This window comes from Mustela lutreola, chromosome 11 (genome assembly GCF_030435805.1).
Source record: "Mustela lutreola isolate mMusLut2 chromosome 11, mMusLut2.pri, whole genome shotgun sequence".
Lineage (NCBI taxonomy): Eukaryota > Metazoa > Chordata > Mammalia > Carnivora > Mustelidae > Mustela > Mustela lutreola.
The window spans coordinates 89,359,497-89,382,483 of record NC_081300.1 but is presented as its reverse complement, the minus strand read 5'-3'; the positions used below and the strand labels follow the sequence as shown (position 1 = coordinate 89,382,483).

The following is a 22,987-nucleotide window of genomic DNA, read 5'->3' as shown; positions in this document are numbered from 1 at the left end:
CAGCTTGCAAAAATAATTATTGTGTCAAATAATATTTTCAACTCCTGACCTTCACCCCTCTGCTACCCCCTTCCCTTAGAGCAGAAAGATAATGTGAGTGTGCTCTGTGGAAAGAAAATTGGTTCTCAAGGCTTCCTAAAATGGCTGATAATTTCTGAGCTCAAGAATTGAACTCCTCATTGTATGTACAGTTTTTCTCTAAAAAAGCAAAAAACAAACCAGGCTTGGTAAGTGGCCCCACATGTGGCACAGCAAATGAAATCCGTTTGCAGTTTACTTCTATGTTGTGGTTTGCAGACTGAGCCGCACAAAGGCTCCACGCTTATCTGATAGGATCTCCCCCAGGGATCGAGCTGCTACTACTCTCTTTCCAGGACAGCGAATGCAGAGGCCTCTTGGGGGCATCCAAATGGAAGGGTTTAGGATTGTAGGTCATCCCTCAGAGTTTGCTTACGGCATGAGCATTTAGGTGTTCGACTATAGCTAGGCTCCCAGGAAGCCGCCGTGGTGTTCCAGTGCTGTTCCAGAGAAGAGGTCTCTGCTGCCTGCATTACTTAGCCCAGTCGGCTGGACGGGGACAGTTAAAGCCAGACTGTCCCAACCCTTGTCAGCCGAACGGCATCCGGTCCATTAGCAGACCTGCAAACTCTGTAAAGCTGACCTTGTCCTCTGGAGCAGGGCTGCCAGAAGAGGAGCTAAAGGCCCTATGGAGAGCGGCTCTCTGGTCATGTTCAAGTGCAGATCTGACCATGTGAAGTCTGTTTCATTAGGAAACCAGTGTTATGGTGTGGATTTTTGGTTTTGTTTTGTTTTTTCATCCTCGGTCTCTGTGGATGTAAAGAGCAGACTAGTGGCTTGGAGTTGAGAAGGGGGTGTTCAGAGAGGCGTTTCATCGGGGCAGTCCTAGCCAGCTGGTGGGCCGCTGCTGGGATGTCAGGGGCCCGCCGTCACAGAGGTCGTTCCTTATGAATCAGAATAGTAGCATAAGCAAAATGAATTTGGAAATACAGGGGTTAAAAAATTATACCTCTGGAAAAAGGAAAGAGTAAGGAATCTAGAGTTTCAAATCTAGTAGCAGGAATGGGGTGTGCATGTGTTTTCAGCAAAGGCTTACTAGCTAGGAGTTGGATCTCGTTAGAGAAGCACACAGAGGCTCTTATAGCTTATGTTTTATCTCAAAAGTGGGAGCAAGGGGTCCAGTACTATGAAGAGAACAATGTACTTGGTTGTCAGTTAATGGCCGCTGCAATTTTAAAAACCTGGAATTTCCTTTTTAAATTTTTATTTAAACTTAATTTCTACTGCGCCTAGTACTCTATCAATAACTTGAAAATGAAGTGGACTCTAAAGATACATAAAACTGTCCCAGGTTAAGACAAAAGTAATCTTCATGAATGTAAGGAAATTAGCAAACAACGGGTAGAATTTTTTAAGGCATTGGTGGGGGGTGGAGTGGCTAAAATTTAAAGGGAAAGAACAGCTCACCTAGCATCTCACCCTTTCCAGAAAAAAAAAATCTGATAAAGATGAAGAGAATGATTAGGGTGGAAATGGTTATGATTGGATTGTGCTTCTCCCTTCCTGGGAGAAAAGGGCCATAAAGCAGGGAGAGGGAGGAGTATGGCTCTGCACAAGAGTTTTAACATCATAGATTATTGACTTCTTCTGAACACACATTTTGTCCTTTCCTGCTAAACCAAGAAGAGCGAGGAGTAACGTCAGGAGTGGGCTCGTGTCTGTTCTCACCACGGTGTCCAGCGCTCAGTCAGGGCTCAACACGAAGTTTTGTATTTATTCTAAGATGCCCTTTTTATATGTTCACAGCTGTGCAATCAGGACGTATCCTTTATAAGGAAATCTTAAAATTAATTGACAGCATTTTTAGATGCTACATGAAATAACGGTGTTTTCAATGAAATGAAAGGATGCATTTGCTCAATGAAGGCAACATGAATTAATGGCTTAGGAATGATAACATTTACAAGAAGCCTCAGTAGGTCACCAAGAGAGAGACTGAAGGAAATAGGCCAGTTTGTTGTTTCAGTTTAACCTGTGTTTGGGGTTCACTGAGCATTGAAATCTCTACATTTATGTCTTCTACGAAATTTGAGAAGTTTGTGGCCATTATTTCTTCAGATGTTGTTTTCTGCACTAATCCCTTTCTGCTCTCCTTTTGGGACTCCGGGATGTCAGACTTCTGGTGTTATCCCACAGGCCACTGATGCTCTCTGTTCATGTTCTTCCCTGAACTTCCTGTCCTTCGGAGTGTAAATAATTCTCCCACTTAATTTCAGGTCCACTGACTCTTTCCTCTGTCATATCCTTCTCCTCCTGAGCCTACCCAGTGCTAATTTTTTATTTCCGGTTTTTGGGGTTCCAAATTTGCATGTAGGTCTGTTTCTCTGCTCAGAAATTCATTGTTTCTTACCATTTTACCTTTACCTTCTGGAATATAGTTACAATAGCTGCTCTTAAAGTCATTGGTGATTCCCCAAATCTGGGTTGTTTTTTCCCTTAAGAGTGGGTCGCATTTTCCTGGGGATTTTTTGGTGTTTTTTGTTTGTTTCTGTGGTGTCGGGGGTGGGGATGTATGTCAAGTACTTTTGGATTGTATCCTGGACATTGGAAATGTCATGTTGTGTCCACTTTGGATTGTGTTGTATAATCCTCTGGAGAATGTTAAGGTTTTTGTGTTAGGGGGCACTTGGGGGTGGCTCAATTGGCGAAGTGTCGGACTCTTGATCTCAGCGTTGTGTGTTCAAGCCCCATGTTGGGCTCCACGCAGTGTGGAGCCTACTCTAAAAAAAAAGAAAAAGAAAAGGATTTTTGTTGTTGTTGTAAAAAGGCAGTGACCCTGGTTAGGTTCAGACTGCATGTTCTGTCTTCTGTGGGTGGTAACTCCAGTGTTAGCTCCATTTTCAAAGGTTTTGTTAATGCTTCTCTTGGCTCTGTCCCACACACGTTACCCAGGGGTCAGTCTGAGATGCTATTGGTTTTTTGTATGTGGTTTTTTGTTTGTTAACTAAAGTACAGCTGACATGCAGTGTTCTGTTAGTCCAGTGATTTCAGCCGTCTGTCCGTCATCACCAGGACAAGTGTCGTTAGCATCTCTTACCGTACAGTCTTGACTGTATTCTCTAGGCTGTACTTTTCATCTTGGCAACTTATTATTTTATACCTGGAATTTTGTACTCTTAGTCTCCTTCACAGTGTTGCTCATCCTTCCACCCACCCACTTCCTCTGGCAACTCCCAGTTGGTTCTCTGTATTTACTGTCCGTTTCTGTTTTTTTGTTTTTTCTCGTTTTGTTTTTTAGATTCCACATCTGTGAAATCATATGGTATTTGTCTTTTTCTCTTTGACTTCTTTCTCTCAGTATAATACCTTCTAGGTCCATCCATGTTGTAAGTGGAAAGATTTCACTTTTTATGGCTGAGAATATTCCGTTGTGAATATATACCGGATCGTCTTCATCCGTCCGACCATTCATGAACACCTGAATTGCTTCCATATCTTACTCTTATAAATAATGCCACAGTGAACACAGGAGTGCATGTATCTTTTCGAATTAGTGTTTTTGTTTTCTTTGGGTAAATGCCCAGAAGTGGAATTTTTTAATTTTTTGAGGAACCCCCATACTGGTTTCCACAGTGGCTGCACCAGTTTCCTTCCCCACTAGCAGTGCACAGGGTCCCCTTTTCTCCACATTTTCACCAGTGCTTATTTCTTTTAGATACTAGCCGTTTTGACTGGCATGAAGTTATAACTCATTGTGGTTTTGATTTGCATTTCCCTGATAAGTGATGTTGAGCATCTTTTCAGGTGTCTGTTGGCCATCTCTGTGTCTTCAGAAAAACTGTCTATTCCGGTCCTCTGGAGATCACAGTGTTGTTGGGTTTTTTAAAGATTTTATTTATTTATTTGACAGAGATCACAAGTAGGCAGAGAGAAGGGTGGGGGGAGCAGGCTCCCTGCTGAGCAGAGAGCCCAATGCGGGGCTCGATCCCAGGACCCTGGGACCATGACATGAGCCGAAGGCAGAGGCTTTAACCCACTGAGCCACCCAGGTGCCGTGACGTGTTTTAAATCTTAGATGAAATCTCGGAGCCGTTGCTATATGCCGCGTTGGAGCTGTCCTGCACAGCTCAGAGAGGAGCCGGAGATTTGTGTGCGGGCTTGTACAAACAGTAACAGGCTCTCTGTCAGTGTGTTCCTCTCTTCATCCCTATACTTTCCAGCGTTCAGAGGCTCTTTGGGCCTCTGACCAGAAGAAAGGGTTTCTCTCGGTTTTCCCTGCCTGCTTCACTACCACCGTGCAGCTCTGTGGTAACAAGGCTATGAACAAAGAGGGGGGGTCCCTACAAAGACATCCCTTCCCCAACACACACAGTCTTGGGACTGCAAGGGCCCTTTGCCTCGGTTCCTCAGAAAGGTGGCCTTTCTTTCGGAGCTCGAGCTCCTGCACTACCACACAACTCTTGGAGCTCATACTTGGGGCGTGGCTGAGAGAGAAGAGGGAGGAGATGGGAAACCTTTCCCCAAGGGGCCCCTTCCTCCACAGCCCACCATCCGGAGTTGACTCTCTAGTGTCCTCAGGTGTTTGCTTTGTGTTTTGGCCAGAGGATTTGGTTGTGGTCAGCAGGAGACAGGCAGTAACGGGCTTCATTCCTCTTGGCCAGAGCAGAACCCCCACTTTCTCCTCAATGATTTAAATAAATGAATAGTTGGCAGTTGGGGGCTGTGTTAACTGAGGCCCCTTTCCATCCTCCTCATCGGTGACCTGCTCATTCCCCACCATGAAAACGGGGGGTTCGGGGGGGCAGCAGATCTCATCCTGGAACATCCTGGAACAAAGCAGTTCGTCACTGCTCTGCAGGGAGAATCTCAATAGGACTTGGTGGTAAGGGCCTATGTCAAGATGGGAGTGGGTTGCCAAGGCAACAGTCACTCTACCAACAATGCTCACTGCCTTTCTTGCCCTGGAATCTCAAGATGAGTTTTAAATTTTTAGCACCTTTTTTTGAGATAAATTCACATGCCTACAATTTGCCATTTTAAAATTTTACAATTCACAAGGCTGAGTTATATAACGTTCACAAGGTTATGCCGCCATCACCATCACCCCAAAAAGAAACCTGTACCCACCAGCAGCCACTCCCCAGTCCCTCCAGCTCCTCTAGCTCTAGGCAGCCACTCTTCTATTTTCTGTCTCTCCAAATCTGTTTTAGACGTTTCATATAAATGGAATCCTATAAAATGTGACCCTTTGTGACTGGCTTCTTCCGCTTGCACGATGTTTCCAAGATGAACCTGCGTTGCAGCCTGAATCACTTCTTCATTCCTTCTGTGGCCAAACAGACGCAGTCGTGTGAATATACCCCATCTATTCGCTCGTCACTTAATAAACACTTGGGTTGTTTCCACTTTCTGACTATTGTGAATACTGCTGTATCATTCAAGTACAAATTTCTGTGTAGACATAGGTTTTTCGTTTTTTTGGCTATATACCAAGGAGTGGAATTGTTGCCTTACATGGTAACTGAATGTTGAACCTTTTCAGGAACTCTAGACTCTTTCCAAAAGTGGCTGCGCCATGTGACTCTCCCACCGACACTGGGCGACGGTTCTCATTTCTCCATGTCCTCGCGGGTCCTCGCCCAGCCTTGCCCTTGTCTCTGATTATAGCGTAAGGGGTGTGAAGTGGCAGCTCATCCTGGGTTTGATTTTCGTTCTCCTGGTGGCTAATGTGGTGTTGAACTTTCTTTCATGTGCTTTTTGGCCTCATCGAATAAGTGTCTGTTCAGATCCTTGGCCTGTTTTCTTCGCTGGGCTACTTGTCTTTTTTATTTATTGAGTTGTCAGAGTCTTTAATAGATTCCAGATACCAGTCCTTTCTCAGATGGGATTTGTAAGCTTTTCCCCCCAGTTGGTGGTTTGTCCCTTCATTGTCTTGGTGTTTTGAAGCCCAGAAGTTTTAAAATGTCAATGAAGTTCAGTTTATCCGTTTTGTTCTGTCACTAGTGCTGCTGGTATCACACTGAAGAGGGCATTTCTAGCCCAGGGTCACGAAGATTTACTCTTTTAAGTTTTCTTCTAAGATTTTTCTAGTTTTCACTGTTCCCCTGAGGTCTGGGTGCAGTTACAGTTGATTTCTGTGTATGTTGTGAGATGGGAGCCCAACCTCATTCTTTTGCCTGGCTGTCCACACTATCTGTTGAAAAGTATTCTTTGCCCTGTTGAACTGTTCAGCACCATTGTTGAAAATCAATTAACCGTAAAATAGGGCTGTTATTCTAGGTATAGTCATCTGATTAAAATTTAAAATCTAAAAGGATATTAAAGTAAGCTAAGTATTTCCATGTTTCCAATTTGGGATCCTGTGCCTTATTGGTGGGGGGGGAGGATATACATCACCATTATTGCCCACAGATGGCTTCATGGGCTTTTCTGCTGGGGATCATAAGATGTTCACAGAGCTCTTCAAGGCCATCCATTGCTGGCCCCACTGAGCAAACAGCCAGAAAGGTTGAGTGATCAGTCCGAGGGCCCTCCTACTCTTATGGGCAATATAGAGAGAACTCCAAACCTGAGATACAGCTTTAAAATGCAGAGCTCGGAGCAGAGCCTGGAGTTGGATAATTAAACTGGGTCATTCGACTTAAAAAACGATGTTCTTCTAGTTGCTGTTTACAGTGAATCCTTACCAGAGGCCACCGTCAGTGCTACAGAGATAAAGCTTATTGATTTTGGCATATAAGGTTATATTTAAGATTCTCTAATAGCCCAGGTTCAGCAGGACAAAACAGAATCATGCATTGATTTCTTGGAAAAAACAAAACAAAACACCAAAACCTTAATTAATTTGGTCTCTTAAAAAAGAAGCCTCCATGTTAATGTTTTTTTATTTGTTCGCTCTATTTTCCGGATAGAAATGCAGCTTTAGGTCAGGTCCTTCTAAATGAAACTGCCGAGCCAGAGCCTAAATAGGCTTTATCTTTGCCATCAAATACAGTTTGCCTTATTATCATTTGGGACTATTTAATCCAAACCAATGGGAGGCGAGCCCTGAGTGGTGACCCCCCAGTTAAAGAGTCTCCGAGCTTCCTTCTGGCCCCGACAAGTACGGAGTGGGGGTGTGCTGCTGCCTGCTGTCAGAGAGAGAGTTGAGTGGGGCGTAAATGTTGTGTTTGCTCCATCTGCAAGTGTTATAATAAGTTATTCAAAGCTCTTAGCACAGGACCAACCAGAGCGTGCCTCCCTCTCAGTTCCAGCATGTTTTCCTGCCCATCAGATGGATGCTCCTCTGCTGGAGTCTTTGGAAGGTTCTGGTGTCTTTTATTTTAATTGGCGGGCTAGCGCCGACTCCTATGGTGTGATTTTCATTAGAGAGGGGCTGGAGAGAGGGAGTGTTGGAACAGCCCTCCAGACCCAACCATGAATATTAAACATAATACAATTACAGCTCTCGAACCAATTATTTTTCTCTTCAACGGGCAAAGTTGATGAAATACTTGCTAGATAGGAATTCACAATATCTACCACTGGCTTCTTTCTGGCCCTGGAATCCGTTGTCTTGGCAGGATTTTGTGCCCATTTGTCGTGCTACCTGTTTCCCAGCACTGAGTCTCTGATTGGAGTGCTGAGGTTGCACACTTGGCCAAGGGATGTGGTTCAGGTTGGTGGCGCTCTGTCAGACGCTCGAGGCAGACACCGGTTTCTTAATGTGGATTTGAATGGCTCGTGCGGACTTCGCACACCGCGGGGTGTGCCATTTCTGTCTGTTGACGAGAAAGCAGAGTGATGCCTCTCTAAGGAGATGTCCTATAAATGCTCTTCCTTTTTTCCTGGGGTAGAAGTTCAAGTCTCTTTTGGCCCGGTTTTGTTTTCCTTAGTGATGTAAAATACACAAATGCCGTATCTTTTGGTGTATTGGTTTATTTTGTTTGGAGCCATCCATGCTGGTATCTCAATACAATAGGAAAACAGATGGCAAACTTTGAACTTCTGGACCAAATTTGTGTTTGCCTTTGTCTCCCTAACAGCCAAACTGTAAATTCTGGAGTATAAATATTCAACAGAGGGGCTCTTTATGAAAATCACCACAGCAAAATAGGCCCTTACTAACCAAGTATGTGCTGAAAAGTACTTGGGCCAGAATCTTCCTCCTCCCCGCACCCGGCCTTTCCAAGTTGCCCCGAGTGAGCAGTGCATCTGTAGCCTATGGGCGGCGCTCCTTTCCCAGCATTTATACCTTTCCTCACTTCCCCTTCTCACAGGGCCTCCAGTGGCTCTAAATGCCGGGAGGGAGACCTGTTTTTCCAAGCCTGTTGCCTGCTCTCCCTGCATCTGTAACCCCCGACCCCTCCCTGGGGAAGGAGGATTGTACTGCCAGAGTCAGAGCTCATCCGCGCACAGCATGGCCTAGATGGTTCTGTGTGCTGGCCCGGAAGAACCAGTGGATCTCTCCTCCGTGTTCTAGGACTACATATTTCTCAAATCCAGTTTTGTTTGAAAGAAAGCATACATCTAGGAGTGTACGTAAGCTGTGTGTACAGTTTAGTCACAGAAGGCCTGTGCATCCACCCCTCAGCTTTAGAAACAGAGCGTGGCTGGTACCTCTGTAGACCTCAGGGTGCCCCCCTCCCCCATCATGAATGAGTTCCTGTTTCTGAAACAACATGGCAGTGTCTCCGCTTAAAAGGAAAGGGCGCCTTTATCCCCTTCACTCTGCTTTTGCCACTCTTCCTCAGGGTAACTGCTGTTACCAATTCAAGTGTGTCCTTCCAGAATCTTACTTAAGAGTTTTCTTTTCCCTTTTTTTTTTTTTTTTTTTTTTTTTTTTTTTTAAAGAGAGAGGGGCATCAAGGGGCACGGGAGGTTAGAGAGAGAACCTTAAGCAGGCTCCACACCCAGTGCTCGGAGCCCAGTGCAGGGCTCGATCCTGAGCTGAAACCAAGTTGGATGCTCAACTGACTGAGCCACCCAGGCACCCCCAAAATCTTAAAATTTTTCAACTTTACTTGAACAGGCAACCCACACATTCAAAATTGAATTCAAAAGTACAACAGAGAAGCCAGGCTTCTGGGCACTTCTCTTCCTGAGCACCCTGGTCCTCCTCAGCCACGACTGCCTGTCCGCGTTCTCGGGAGGATGTCTGTACGCACACAGCTCACACACAGCACACACACATTGATTCTTCACCCCCACACCTGTCACACCACCAGGCCGGCGCGCCTCACGTGGCGCAGTGGCTTAGGGACTGCCGGCCTGCCCCGCTCTGCCTCCCGCAAAGATGGCGCCGGGGCGGCCGGATGGCCACCCGGAGCTGCCGTCGTGCCAGAGCTAGTGAACCGTGCTGCGAACGCTGTTTCTGGTGTTCCTCGCTTCGGTAGGATACGCTTAATATGAAATTCTCGTTCTGATAAGTGCTCTGGAGTGTGAGTATGCATGCCTCTCATGAATTCTAGAGAAACCCCAGCCCTTAACTATTTGGATATTGCCTCCTTGCCCTGTACTGTTTCTCCCTCTAGAACTTCTTTTGGATACACGGTGCACCGTCCCCTTCTATCATTTGCATCTCTTAATCCCTCAGTCACTTTTTTTTTTTTTTAAGATTTTATTTATTTGACAGAGAGAGAGAAATCACAAGTAGGCAGAGAGGCAGGCAGAGAGAGGGGAGAAAGCAGGCTCCCTGCGGAGCAGAGAGCCCGACGTGGGGCTCGATCCCAGGACCCTGGGATCATGACCTGAGCTGAAGGCAGAGGCTTTAACCCACTGAGCCACCCAGGTGCCCCTCTCAGTCACATTTTTTATCGTGTTCTGTTTTAGGTCATTTTTGAGAATATTGTCTAATCCACAAATTCTGAATTTAATTTCAGGAGTGGTGTTTTCATTCCAGAAGTTTTATGAGGCTGCCCTTTTTTTTAAAGGCAGACGTCTTGACTCTCCTTTCCCACCCCACTTATTTTGGGTGGGCCTAAGTCTTACCATCTTGCCATTGGTTCCTAAGGTTGGCCCCTGCCAGCAGCCTCGCCCCACCCCAGGCTGTCCAGGCTGCTTTCCAGCTTGGGCCCTGGGGCAGCCGCTTGCTTTGTGAACCCAGCAGTGCGTTTTAAAGGCTGTTGTTTATCCAGCAGTACTAAGTGATTTTCAGTGGGAGGGTCAGTAAGTTGTCTGAAACAGAAACCCCATCTTTTGCTACTAAAAACAGTGCTATAACTAATGGTCTTAAATGCCCATGTGTGTATTTGTAGACATATGTTAGATACAGTGTAGATAAATTCCTAGAACCGAAGCTGCTAGGTCAGAAGGCAAGTGTATTGTTCGTTGGCTTATTGCCAGATCCTGCCCCACAGGGTGTGCTCAGAGGTGTACCCAAGGCTCCCCTGCCTGCCCAAGGCTCCCCAGCCTGGAGGGTCTCACAGAGTTTACTACCAAACTTGACCTTTGTCAGGTAGGTAGGTAGGTAGGTAGGTACAGTTGGATACCACCTGTAATTTTAGTTCATAATTTCTCTCATTACCAGTGAACATCTCACACATGTTTAAAAGCCATTAGTATCTTCCCATGAACTATTTTTTCTTAGCTTTTCTCCTATTGTAATATTGGGTTGCCAGTCTTTACTTTCAATTTGAAGGACTTTTTTTAAACAAGAAATTAGCCAGTTCTCTGTTGCAAACATTTCCACCAGTTTATGGTTTGCCTTGATTTTGATTTTTTATTTTCCCTTTTGACTTCTGAGGTATTTTTTGTTTAGAAGGGCTTTCTCTATTCTGAATATTCTTTTTTTAAATTTTTTTAAAGATTTAATTTATTTATTTGACACACAGAGGAAGATCACAAGTAGGCAGAGAGGCAGGCAGAGAGAGAGGAGGAAGCAGGTTCCCTGCCAAGCAGAGAGCCTGATGTCGGTCTTGATCCCAGGTCCCTGGGAGCATGACCTGAGCTGAAGGCAGAGGCTTTAACCCACTGAGCCACCAGGGCACCCCAATTCTGAATATTCTTGTAGCTAATTATATTTAACTCTTTGAGAAATCTAGAATTTAAGAGCTCCAAGCTGAGAAATTTTATTATAGGGTATTGTCTTTAATTGCTTTTATAAGTGGCATTTTTTTCTTTGAGTACATGTTTTAAAACTAGTGGTTGTTTGTACCTAAGATAGCTATTGATTTTGACATATTAATTTCATTTGATCTGAGTTATTACTGAGTTATCTTCGACTGTCATCTCTAATAAACTTGTCCACTTCTCATTTTTTCTTGTATCTAATTGTACCTAATTTTAAAAACAATGTGAAGTATTAGTAAAAGGTTTTTTAAAGCCTTCTTTAGAGGGGCGTCCGGGTGGCTAGTGAGTTAAGCCTCTGCCTTTGCCTCAGGTCATGATCTCAGGGTCCTGGAATCGAGCCCCGCACTGGGCTCTCTGCTCTGCAGTGAACCTGCTTCCCCCTCCACCCCCACCTCTCTGCCCCTTGTGATCTCTCTCTGTCAAATAAATAAATAAAATCTTAAAGAAAGAAAGAAAGAAGGTAAATCTCATCACATTTCTTTTCAGCAGTCCATGGTTTGTTGTAGTAACTTGAAGTATATTAATGGACACCCTCAAGGGGTTCTGCTATATTTTATTCCGGTCTGAGTACTGACACTGATCTAGCATTGTTTTTGATACTCTGCTCTCATCATCAGTTTTGGGGAGGACAGAATGTTGGCTTCACCGACAGACCTGGGCAGCTGTCCTCTGCCCTTGCTGGCTGTGGAGCAGCGTGCCTGGCCCTTGGGCTCTTCCCTCCAGGATGGGCCCATTTAGCATGTTTGCAGGACTGTTGCTCCCTTGACAGCCTTCTCGGTCTGCTCATTGTTACCTTTGCGATCCTTGCGGGTCGGTTTGGGTGATTCTTATTGCTCTAGAAAGTGGTTTATTTCACTTAGGTCTTCAAATTTGGAAACTTAAGAAAATCAGCTTAAACCTGAGTGCATTATGACGCAAGAAACAGAATTACTTAAAATCTACAAAACCAGGTCCATGTAAGTTGGATTTTTGTTTTTCCAAGGCAGTTTTACCAAATATTTGCTAAACTCTCCCCTCCGTCATTGTAAAGCTTCTGGTCCTGAAGTGCACCCTTCCTGTGTTGCCTGCGTCGAGCTTTACTTTGTGATCTATTCAGGGTGCTTCCTGATTATATGTGGGTTTATCCTGCCTGCGCCCGAGACTCAGCAAGTACGTTCGGTCTCAAGCCGGCGGTCTGGTTCCACATTTGAAAATCTGTTTCATTAGTCTCTGCATGGCCTGTGTGTTCTGCCAGTATTTTGGTACATCCCTTTCTTCTAGAAAGTATCCATCCATAGGTAGCTGACTTGGGGTCTTTTTCTGTGAAGAAAACAAACAAAAATCTTAGGTATTTAAACTTGGAAGCTACACTGGGTATAGAATTTTCAGTTCAAATTTATGTTTCTTAGAAATCTAAAAACAATAGGTCTATGTGTACATGCTCAAAACTGAGTTTAGGACACAGAACATGTTTCAGATAATCTTTTCTCACCGCCTGTCGGGACCACATTTCACAGGCTGGCATTAGGTCTGTCCAGTTCCTGTCCGGGGTGGTAGGGTCTTTTCCTTTCTGACTCACAGCGCAGAGACTGTTACATTCACCTGTACTGAAATTTTGCCACATTTAATTTTGGCTGTGTGTCTTATTTCTGGAACTGTGTTGGTATTTCTGCTGGATGAGAAATTTGTTTCATTATCTAATTTGTCCGTTTGTGGAAATTCAGCATATACTTAGGTAAAGAGTAGTTTTTAAAGAGGTTCTTAAATTCAGATTATGACAAAGCAAGTCATTGTTTTGAAACTTCAGATAAGTGGCAACCAGTGTCCCCATGGTCAACCATAGACACCTCCCTTTCCAAGGCGGGGCTCGATCCTAGGACCCTGGGATCATGACCTGAGCCAAAGGCAGAGGCTTAATCCACTGAGCCACCAGGTGCCATGACACCTCCCTTTCCAAATTTCAGCAAGAGGATGATGAACTGATGGAGTTGAGTTAAATACCAGAAAAGTGTTAATTTCCCAACCACGTAAGGATCTGGGTTGCAAACGAGTGTAGCTGGTTTATCTCCTGCCCTTAACAGAATCTTAGACTGCCAGCAGTACCACGGTGCTGGGCGCCACACTTACCTGGGACAGCTGTGCAGTCAGATGCCAGACCCAGCTCACCTTTCCTCAGAGTGGACTCGTGCTCAGGGCAGGTGTCCTTCCTGTCAAGCAGAGAAAGAGCACGGTATTTCTCTCGCAGCTATTTTGTTCCAGGGACTTTTAAGTCATTCTGTCTAGAGAGCTGCGGGCACTGTAAGTGAGCTCATTCCTTGTGCATCTGAGCTGTGCGTGTGATGTGTGCCTAAAGGGAGAAAACTTCTCTGCGATATTTAGTTGTTTGCGACCAAAGGGGTTTTTGTATGCTGTGTTTTCACAAGATTGTTGTGCACAGACCAGACCCCTGAGGATGACTCTGTTCCTTCGGGCTTTAGCTCACCTCCCCTTTCCCTTCTCTGCGCTCATCTTGGGCCTTCCAGGGTGAGGATCCACGACCTCCGCACTGACAAAATCACCCTGTCGCTCTCTGCCCACCAACTGGGAGTCTCCGCAGTGCAGATGGACGACTGGAAAATCGTCAGTGGAGGCGAGGAAGGCCTGGTCTCCGTGTGGGATTACCGGATGAGCCAGAAGCTGTGGGAAGTGCACTCCAGGTAACGGGGCACTCACGGCATCCTGGAAAGTGGACTCTGAGAATAAAAGGAAGAAATCCACAGTTGCCCGGACCTGCAAATACCCATCGCAAGTCAGGATAAGAGAAGGCAGGACAAAAGCAGGCAAGGTTAAAAGAGGGCTTGGCTGCCTCCTGGAGAGCAGCGGGAGCTAGTGCTCACTCCCTTTAGCAGCTTTTATGAGACTCGAGGCCCGGGTGATGTCCACACTGCTTGACTTTGTCCAGCCCTGCCTTACTAGTCAAGCAAGGCGTGTGTAATCCCTTTTTGTGCTTTCTGTGGTGACACATGGACTTGCCACCAGGTGGTGCCAGAAGGCAACTAAAACTCCTCCGCGCTGGCATTCCCAGAACTAGCGGCCTCCCGGAGCCCCCCAGCCCCTCGTCAGGCCGTTCTCCTTGAGGCTCCTGCCCGGGGGGGCTGCCGCCGTCCCTCCACTTCCCGGCAACTCCGGCTGCTGCACTAGGCTGCCACTCCTGCATATCTTTTTCTCTCCCTGAAAAGCTGTGTTTCCTCCAGGGCATCATCTGGGTGAGGCTAGGATTGGGCAGGTCTTCCCCAGAATTTCCCTGTCCCAGCATTCTTTTCCTAACTCATTTGTAAATGTACAACCAGTCTTCAACCCTAGTTCGTGGCTTGTGCCGGGCAAGGCCCCCACTTCCCCCTGGACACTGCTGGGCCTCACCTTTCAGTCTCCTGCCCAGAGCTTGTGAGCCCATTAGGTCTTCCCCTGCCCATGCACGCAGCTGGTGTGGTTCTGCTGAGCCTCTGGTCCAGCCCTGCTGAGCATGGCTCCCTCCACGGCCACCCCCCCGGTTTCCTCCTGCCATCTCCAGCCAGCTCCCCTTGTCCGTCTGCCTCCCTGGCCCCTAGTGAAGTCTTCCAGCCGGTGCCCTGGACTGACAGGGCCTGACTCAGATCCCCCTGAACCTTCAGTACTCCCAAGAGAACGTTCTGTTCCAGCCAAGAAGCCTGTTACCCGCCCACCCCCTCCAGCCATCCCAGGAGCAACCCCTGCCTATCCTGCACAGATTGTCTCCGCTCAGTCTTCCCGAAAGGCCTGGCTTATGGGCCTTTACCGCCCAGAGCCCAGTGCCAAATCCCGTGTCTTATCTTGGGGGCTTATAACGTCTCTCATGCAAACATTCAATTCTTAGGTAGGAATCCTCCACTGAAGGCACTAGATGAAAGTTTTTAGAATGAACAAAAGCCTTTGCTACATTAATTTCTAGCCATTGTTGCAAAACACTGCAGCCTGACAGCACTGCAGCTGTGATAGCTCTCTCAAGCTTAGGAGGAGAGGGGCTTTTAGAACTCAGCCCCGCACCCTGCAGCTGGGGAGCCTGGCTTGGAGAACTTACCCAAGGCCAGCCAGCCAGAAATGGGGCTGTTCTCTGCCATATGTGGCTAACCTCCTCGATGTGCGAAACACCGTGCTGCAGGGTAGTCTGCTGGGGGTACAGAGGGCGGGGGTAAGGCAAGGCAAGACTCTGCCCCTCTGGGGGCCCAGGTTTGTCCTCTGGCATAAGCTTGGCAGAGACTTTTAGCATCTCTTCTGCACAGCTTCTAAACGTGGGAGATGCCCAGTTTCAGAGCATTTCTCTTTCCCATGGCTCACTCCCGTCCTGTTTCAGGCACCCCGTCCGTCACCTGTCCTTCAACAGCCACAGCCTCATCACGGCCAACGTGCCCTACGAGAGGGTGGTGCGCAACACAGACCTGGACAACTTCACCACTCACAGGAGGTCAGCGGGCTGGGGTTCAGGGCGGACCATCGTAGTTCCACTCTGGGAGGAGGATCCTGCCTGGGTCCTCTCTCAGGCACGACTACTCTCACAGCAACTTCGAGCCCACGTGGCCGTGCGGCAGCGCATGTGTTGTGAGGCCTCCCCCGGGATAGCGCATGGCGTGGGGCACCCAGGGGCCGGGGTGGGAGCACCCACCACTGCTGTGGCTGAACTCCCAGTGCAGGTGGCCAAGGCCCGGCCTCATGCTCAGTCTGGACCCCGGAGCCCCCCACCCAGCTGGGTCTTTCGGGACGTGTCCTGGCCTTCCCTGACGCTGACGCTTTCCACCTACCACCCCACCGCTGGCCTCCCCGCACGCCGTCCCCTCCTCCTGACTTGTCTCGAGTCCAGGGATTCTGAGTGTCCGACGGCCCGTGGGCCGGAGAGCCCCGGGTGTTACCAGAAGCACGGGCCCGGGTGGGGTGCACGCCTGGGGTGGGGGCTGGCAGCGCCGTGCTAACGCGCTCGCTCTCCGTGTGCTTCCTCTAGACACCGCGGGCTGATCCACGCCTACGAGTTTGCCGTGGACCGGCTGGCCTTCCAGAGCACGCTGCCCATCTGCCGAGCAGCGGACACCGTGCCGGGCTACAACTATGACCTTGCGCTCGCCTTTCCCTAGGACCGTGTTTAGGGGAGCACCTCGTCGGGGAGTGGGGGGAAATGGGAAGAACCAAAGTGGATGAATTAAAAAAACTACCGAGGACCTCTGTACCGGGTGCACTGGTCTAACCCACAAGGTTCCTCAACTGCCTCTGCTTTCCTCCGCGGCCTCTTTGCTTCTCTAGAGCTGCCTTTGGAAAGCTGGAGGTGGTCAGGGGCTGTGGCATTGACTCTGTTTTCTCTCCCTGACACTGTGCCTCTGAGTGCCACCCATGTCCCTCCTCCTCCTGCATCTGCTGCCTGCCGCGCGACTCTGGTCACCCTGTTTCCAGCCGGGACCCTCTCCCCTGGCTACAGTGTGGGTCCCCCCACTGCCGTCTGTGCATTACCATGCAGGGTTCTGCTCCAGCGTGCAAGCCCTTTTCTCTTGGGGGGCCTGGGATGTGGGCTCGGAGATCACGGGCTCACTCCGGGGGGGGGGGGGGGGTCCTTCATACCACCACCCCGTGTAAACCTAGGCGAGCAGTTACTGTCTTTATAGTTTTTACCACAATTTATATATTTCTACACTTACTGCATTAAGGACTGTTTACTGTCGTGTCCACAGCATGTGGTACAAAGTAGATTATTTTCTACCTATTTGTTGCATAAACAGTCACCCTCCACCTAGGATGGAGAGCTGGGGGAGAAGCCCTTCTCCTAAACCACTGGGCTAAAGCAGGGCGGCACTGAGGAGTTCCTCCAGGTGACACGTCGCTTCCCTTTCCAAAGGGTTAAGAGGGAAAACCATCGTTTTAGACTGTTTTTTTAGACTGTTCTGAGCAGCGGCCATTAATATCCCTTAAAAACACTAAAACAACTGACAAAACTACAAAAGAAAGGCCATGCTTCTAGTGAGTGATCAACAGATATAATCAGTGGGGAAAAAAAATTGAAGGATTTAGAGGATTTACTTAATAGAATTTCCAAGTATAATCCAATAGAGTTTTGTGCCTTTTTAAATATCCCTAGACCATGCACAGAAAACTGCTATCTAAAAATCACAAAGGCAGTCTCACATTCCACAAAGATACAGCCAGGCCCAAGTCAGTGACCCCCTAATGCAATAAAATGAGGTAACAAAGTGAAAAAGAAAAATGGAAAATGTGAACCCTCTGGGCCATGAAAACACTGAATAACAAAACGCCGGGGTGAGGCCAGAATGGACAAAGAGAAGTGGGGCTTGAATAGAAAGTAGATAAAGGGCTAGCTGTCACCTCAAATAGTGACCCCCAAAGGAAGCAATGAAAGAAGGGTTACCAACAAATCACAAAGTTAAACCCTACGCTTACCTGTTTTACACTGGACCAGCTTTTTTGGAAAGCCAAAATAGACTTTTTCTTTTAGGGAGCAAAGGGGCAAGTGGGAAAATCCTAAGCAGACTCGCTGCTGGGCACAGAGCCCAGCCCAGGGCTCCGTCCCACAACCCCCAGAGGACACTCAACCGACTGAGCCACGCAGGCACCCCTGAACTATACAACTCTTGATACAAAAAACCACCAGGGGCTGTGAGAAACCGAAAAGGAGGTACTTAATGCACATAGATTTCCAGGGTGGGGACGTTCTGCCCACACGAATCTGAGAGAAAAACGAAGCGCTCCTACTGTACCCCAGTGTACAAAACTGGGAAATGCTGTGAGGTTTCGGAAGTATTTTCAGGTTGATATTCCATCATTACAAACCTCTGTGCAACTTAACAGGACATCGGGCCCAGAGAGTCGCACCTGGAAATCATCCCTGAGTCCCCAGAGCAACGCTTGCTTTCAGCCAGCCTTCTGCTTCCTTTCAGCCAAATTACTTCCTAAATAAAGCTGGTCTGCACTTAGCAGACGAAGTATTTTATTTACTCCTGTTGTCATGTGGTGCTCTGACCCCCTCATGACCTCACTCTGTAAGGTTTTCATCTCTCGTAGCCTTCGTGCGACTGGACCACTAAGTAAGACACATTTTTCTTTTAAAAGGCAGGCCCTGCCGGTTCGATCCCACCACTCACTCTACAGATGCGGTCTCCTGCCCCAGCTTTGCAGCCCTGAAAGGTCATTGAAAACCCAGAAAATTTTACCAGAACTAGTCTTCAACTATTGTCACTCACAGCCAGCAGCTAGTCCCATGTAAAATGTCACAATTATAGGGGTTTTCTTTCCTCCTCAACCTGTTTATAACATCTCCCCTTAAGAGGGCACCTGAGTGACTCAGTTGGTTAAGCGTCTGCCTTCAGGTCCGGTCATGATCCCAGGGTCCTAGAGTCGAGCCAGAGCTCCTCTAGAAATCAACATTACCCAGTGACGTAAAACCTCTTGGCCCCTGTCCACCTCTTCCCCTCACCCCACCTTACCTGGCTAGTCTGAGGGTTTCTTCACAGGTTCGGAGTGAGCAGACCTATCACTTCTTTCCTTCCGTAGCTCTGCTGCTGCTCCGACTCACCCCCCTCCGTCTCCCCTAAAGAGAGAAGAAACTCCCGTGTCACTGGGGGAGCCAGAGGGCCCAACCCCGGAGCTCTTGCGTCTTACAATGTTATCTGCCTTCTGCTTATACGTTATAAAATGTCTGTGGGTTCTAATAAATTTTTAAAATTTGGTTCTTGTTCAATTACTGGTCACCCAGCCAGGCATCCTGTGACCGACACCCCCACGACCACAGTACCCCACCCCTGGAGGGCTCAGCTGGCTGGGCAGCCTTGTTCCACGGACCACAGTGGAGTCGAACCACCCAGAACCACCACTTCCAGGGATTCCCAGCCCAGGATCCAAGAACCCACAAAACGAGATGTGAAGTTGTACACAAGAACATTTTCTGGGAAGTCAGGTTGGCTTTCATCAGATTCTCCGAGGGGACTGTAGACCCCTCACCCCACCCAAGAATTTCCTGCCACTTGCTTGTGCCTTTTAAGCCAAGCCATGAGCTGCCTTGTGTTCACAGTGTGTGTTCACAAGGTACTCTGGGGATGGCATCACCTTCCCCGGGAGAGAAGAACAGGTCCCTGGCTCACGATGACCCCAGGAGGAGGTCCTCCGCCCAGTACCCCACTTCAGATTAGAGGCCCCACATTCAGACAGATGGTGCTTTCCCCTCTGCATTTATGTGACAAACACCAACTTACTGCAGACGGGCTCTGGCCGCCATGGACGAGCAATGGCTTCCCCTCGTGTGGGCACAGCCTTCGGGCAGGTCCGTGTCCATGGGCTTCAGCAGGCAGCATCTTGCCTCCCCATTCAGGGCCTCTGCTTCAGGCAGCAGCTGCGACGTCCAGGAGCTTCTGGCCTTGGTCTGGCCGGAGCTGCCTCTACTGTGTGGTGGCGGCTTCCCTGTTGCCGGGTTCCCGCAGGCACCAGACGGGGCAGGCTTTCTACCTCCGATGCTCACTGTGGGCTTCCAGCAGTGGCCTTTCCCCAGCTTGACGCCTAGGGAGGCAGGGAATTCTCCTGCTCCCCACAGCACCGAGAGCTGAGCCTGGCACATCTTCTCTTCCCCTGTCCACTGCCAGGACAGACGCTGCCCCATCCCCCCTGCTAAGAGAGGGGACAGAAGCTGCCACCCAGCATCTCTCTTGCCCTGACTGCTGCTCTGGGGCTGAAGATGGAGGTGGCTGGTCCCTCGCTGACTTGGTTGGATGAGAGGGAGGAACCACCGGGCCAAGGTCATCTTGCTCCTGAACCCCGGCTGGCACTTGCCTCCCAATTCTGGAAGAGCCCAGAGACAAAGGCAGTGCTGATGCCCTGGGAAGTTGTGGTTCAAAAAAACAAAAAACAAAAACAAAACCTGGCTCCTTCAGCTCCTCTCTCCAAGGCCTTCCCAAGGTCACTGTGTGGGAGGACAGCTTGCAAAGCAGGTGTTTGCAAAACCCTTGCCAAGATGACTTGTATTTTTAACTCTGTCAGCCCACGGAAGTCACTGCCATTCCCGGCGCTGCGGCTTAGCCTCGGCAGGCAGGTGGGGGGTGGGGGCAGGGGCAGGTGCACAGGTGCCCCGCCCCCCATGAACAGAGCACAGACAATGGGATTGTGTTGTTCAAGTCCAGCAAGAGGGTGCTCGGCCAGAATTGGAAGCTGTTGTGATTGTACGTTATTCCCTTACCTAGAATGTATGTTCAGCACGGCTGTAGGATGTGTCCCCCGAGCCTCGCCTACCAGATTTCCATGACACGGCCCTTTGGGGAACCTACCAAACCGATGCAGTCACATCAAATTGCCAGATTCTTTTAACAACCAAAAGCTGAGATCCAGGAACTTCTCCTGTTGATGATGCAGCGGCAGGGGACCGGGCCCCACGTGCGACCTGAGCACTGACCCGTACACGTGCCCTCCCCAAGCTCGATGCCCTCCAAGCACAACCGCACTTCCTCAAATATCTGACTTAGCACTGATTTCTGCCCCTTTCCTCTGAGCTGCTGGTGTCATTCCTGATGCACAGAGGCCTGTTCAACAAGTGCTCCCGCTGACTCACCAACCTGCCTGTTTCAGAACAAATTCCAAAACATACAACACTCCCTTCAGGTGAGTTGCCCCACCGAGCGCCCAGGGGCCAGCGGGGGGTGCTGGGCAGCCAGATAGCCCCTCCTGGGCACACTCACTGGTCCAGCAGATAACAGATGCAGTTTCTGGGTCTTACACCCTTCCTCTGCACGGACCACATGGCCCCAATGGCCGTCCCGAGACCTGTCCCCCCGTGCCTGCAGCAGCGACCTCCCTGCTAGACTGGGGGAACTTAACCTGCCCTTTCTAGAAGCCGGTCTGCTCCAACGGACAGCAACCCTGATCATTCCCCCAAAGGACCGAACAAGCAAAACCACCACCTCACACTCTTGGCTCGCTGGGAGCCGGTGGGCGGGCTCCCGGACAATGCTGCAGGCCACCCTCTGACGGAAATGGGCCCTACCCCTGCCTCAGAGCACAGCCTCGGTGACTGGGACCAACCCAGCCTTCTTTGGAGCAGCACAGACCGGGCCCATGGTGAATGACTCTCATTTTAATTAGCTGTTTAGGTATGCTGTGGCCCTCAATGGTCTGTAGGCCCCGAGTGGTTGCTTCTCCCAAACTAAAACCCAGAGCACGGGAGCTGATGGAACATTATTTATAAAAACATTTTCCATCAGGGAGCTACCTTTGTGGAGAAACAAGACATCGCAGCACACTGGGAGAGTCCCAGAAGATGCAGGCGTACCGTGGCCGTGCCAGCCGTCCTGCAGCTCAAAGTCAAGGGGAGTCCCACCTGCTTGGGAGTGGGGGAGGGGAGAAGGCGGGCCTCCCCAGGCTGCAGGGGGCTCCCTCAGCAGAGATACTGCTGGGAGAGCTCCAGATTCCACGTACCAGGCAATCCCAGCGATGCTAGATTCTATCCGCTGGCAGCTGGGAAACCGAGGCATGAGCGGGGCAGTTCCGAGCCGCCCACGAAGGCAGGGGCCGCAGCGAGGCCCGCTGTGTCCCGCTCCCACTCCAGGAAACTGCCTGGCTGGCTCCTTCCCAGTTCAGCGGCCCGCCAGATGGCTGGCACCTGGAGGGGAGGAAGCCGAGGCCTCTGCCGTCGCCCCCCACCTACCGCTTTGGAAATGTCAAAACACTGGCTGAGGAAGCGCTCATCCTAGCAGCAGAGTTCTGGAAGTGACTTCACACCGCCCCTGCTTCTCACAAAGGGGCCGCGCTGCCTGACAGCCGTCCACCCTGACCCGGGGGCGTGGAGGCCCGCACCCCTCAGGCCCCGGGCCCCAGGGGGCAGTCCTAGGCGCCGACGACCAACGGGACACCAGCAAGGGTCTGCTCTAGCCCCCAAGGTCCTCCATGAGGACCGTTGGCCAAACCGCCGTCACCCAAGGGACACCAGCCTCGCCCGTCCGCCCCGCACCCGGCCACGCGCCCCCTTCCGCCCACCTGGCTGCTCCTTTACACCTTCTCCCTTGTAGGACGACGGGAAGCTTGTCCTCAGCACTCTAGTCACTGCCGTCCACACAAACAGCCCCGGAAAGAGGTCGAGGAAATGGGCTGACCTGAGTGCCTCCCGGAAGGGCAAGCCAGGGCCTGGCGGGCCCAGGACCGGGACCGCGTGGGGTGCCCTCCTGAACCCCAATGCCCAGGTCTGAGATGAAGCACACAGGAAAACAAAGCGATGGGAACGCAGAAGGCCAACAGCCGCGATTGTCCGTCACCAGAACCTTCTCGGGAGGCTAGAAAGGAACCTCCCAGCGAGTCTGGATGGAAGGAACCGAGCAAGGAGGCCTAGAACAGCACTAGCGGCAAGTGACCACAGTGACAACAGCCACACTAAGCACCAACTCCGAGCATTCAGCCCAAGCCTGGCCCTGCTGACCTGCCGGCCACAGCCACCAACCAGATGGACAACCTCCACTTCCCTGCCCCCAGCATAACCCCTCCCCCTCCCCCCATATGACAGGTGACTCTGGAGCTGTCAGAGCCCCTCCCCTGGGACACTCACCTGCCCTGCTGCCACCACCACTGGGGGCAGCCCCATGCTGGGCCCAGGAGGGAGTCAGCAGCCAGGCCTCAAGTCCAGCACTCCTGGTAGCATCGGCGGGCTCGGGCGTGTCACCACGGGTTCCCCTCGTCCTCTCCTCCCGCCCGGACACTCGGTCACAACCCGAGTCGCAGCCACCACAGAGCAGGGAGCAGCCTGCCTCCCCCGACTGCCAGCACTTGTGCGGCGAAAAGAGGGAACCCTTCACCCAAATAAAATCAGAGAAGGCGAGGGAAAACCTCCTCTCTGCCAGACCAGTCTTTGGAAATTAGCCGCTGCCTGCTCACGTTCAGCCTCGTGCCACCAAGTGGCCGTGGGGACCAGACAGGAGTCACG

General features: G+C 49.9%; 1 protein-coding gene and 1 long non-coding RNA gene across 2 annotated transcripts in view; one reads left to right on the top strand and one right to left on the bottom strand.

Moving 5' to 3' along the window:
* The window catches only part of FBXW8 (F-box and WD repeat domain containing 8), a 126,798-nt gene extending 108,035 nt beyond the window's left edge, over nt 1–18,763 (top strand). The window contains exons 9-11 of the mRNA XM_059138655.1: nt 13,569–13,742; nt 15,395–15,505; nt 16,037–18,763. Coding sequence (XP_058994638.1) covers nt 13,569–13,742; nt 15,395–15,505; nt 16,037–16,166 — 415 coding nt within the window. The 3' untranslated portion in view covers nt 16,167–18,763. The remainder of the gene's footprint in view (nt 1–13,568; nt 13,743–15,394; nt 15,506–16,036) is intronic.
* LOC131810818 (uncharacterized) lies at nt 8,841–13,662 on the bottom strand. The gene is made up of 3 exons (XR_009345730.1): nt 13,529–13,662; nt 13,174–13,253; nt 8,841–12,366 (listed from the first exon to the last, which is right to left on the bottom strand). It is a non-coding gene; the product is annotated as an uncharacterized LOC131810818 (long non-coding RNA).
* Nucleotides 18,764–22,987: the final 4,224 nt, after the last annotated feature.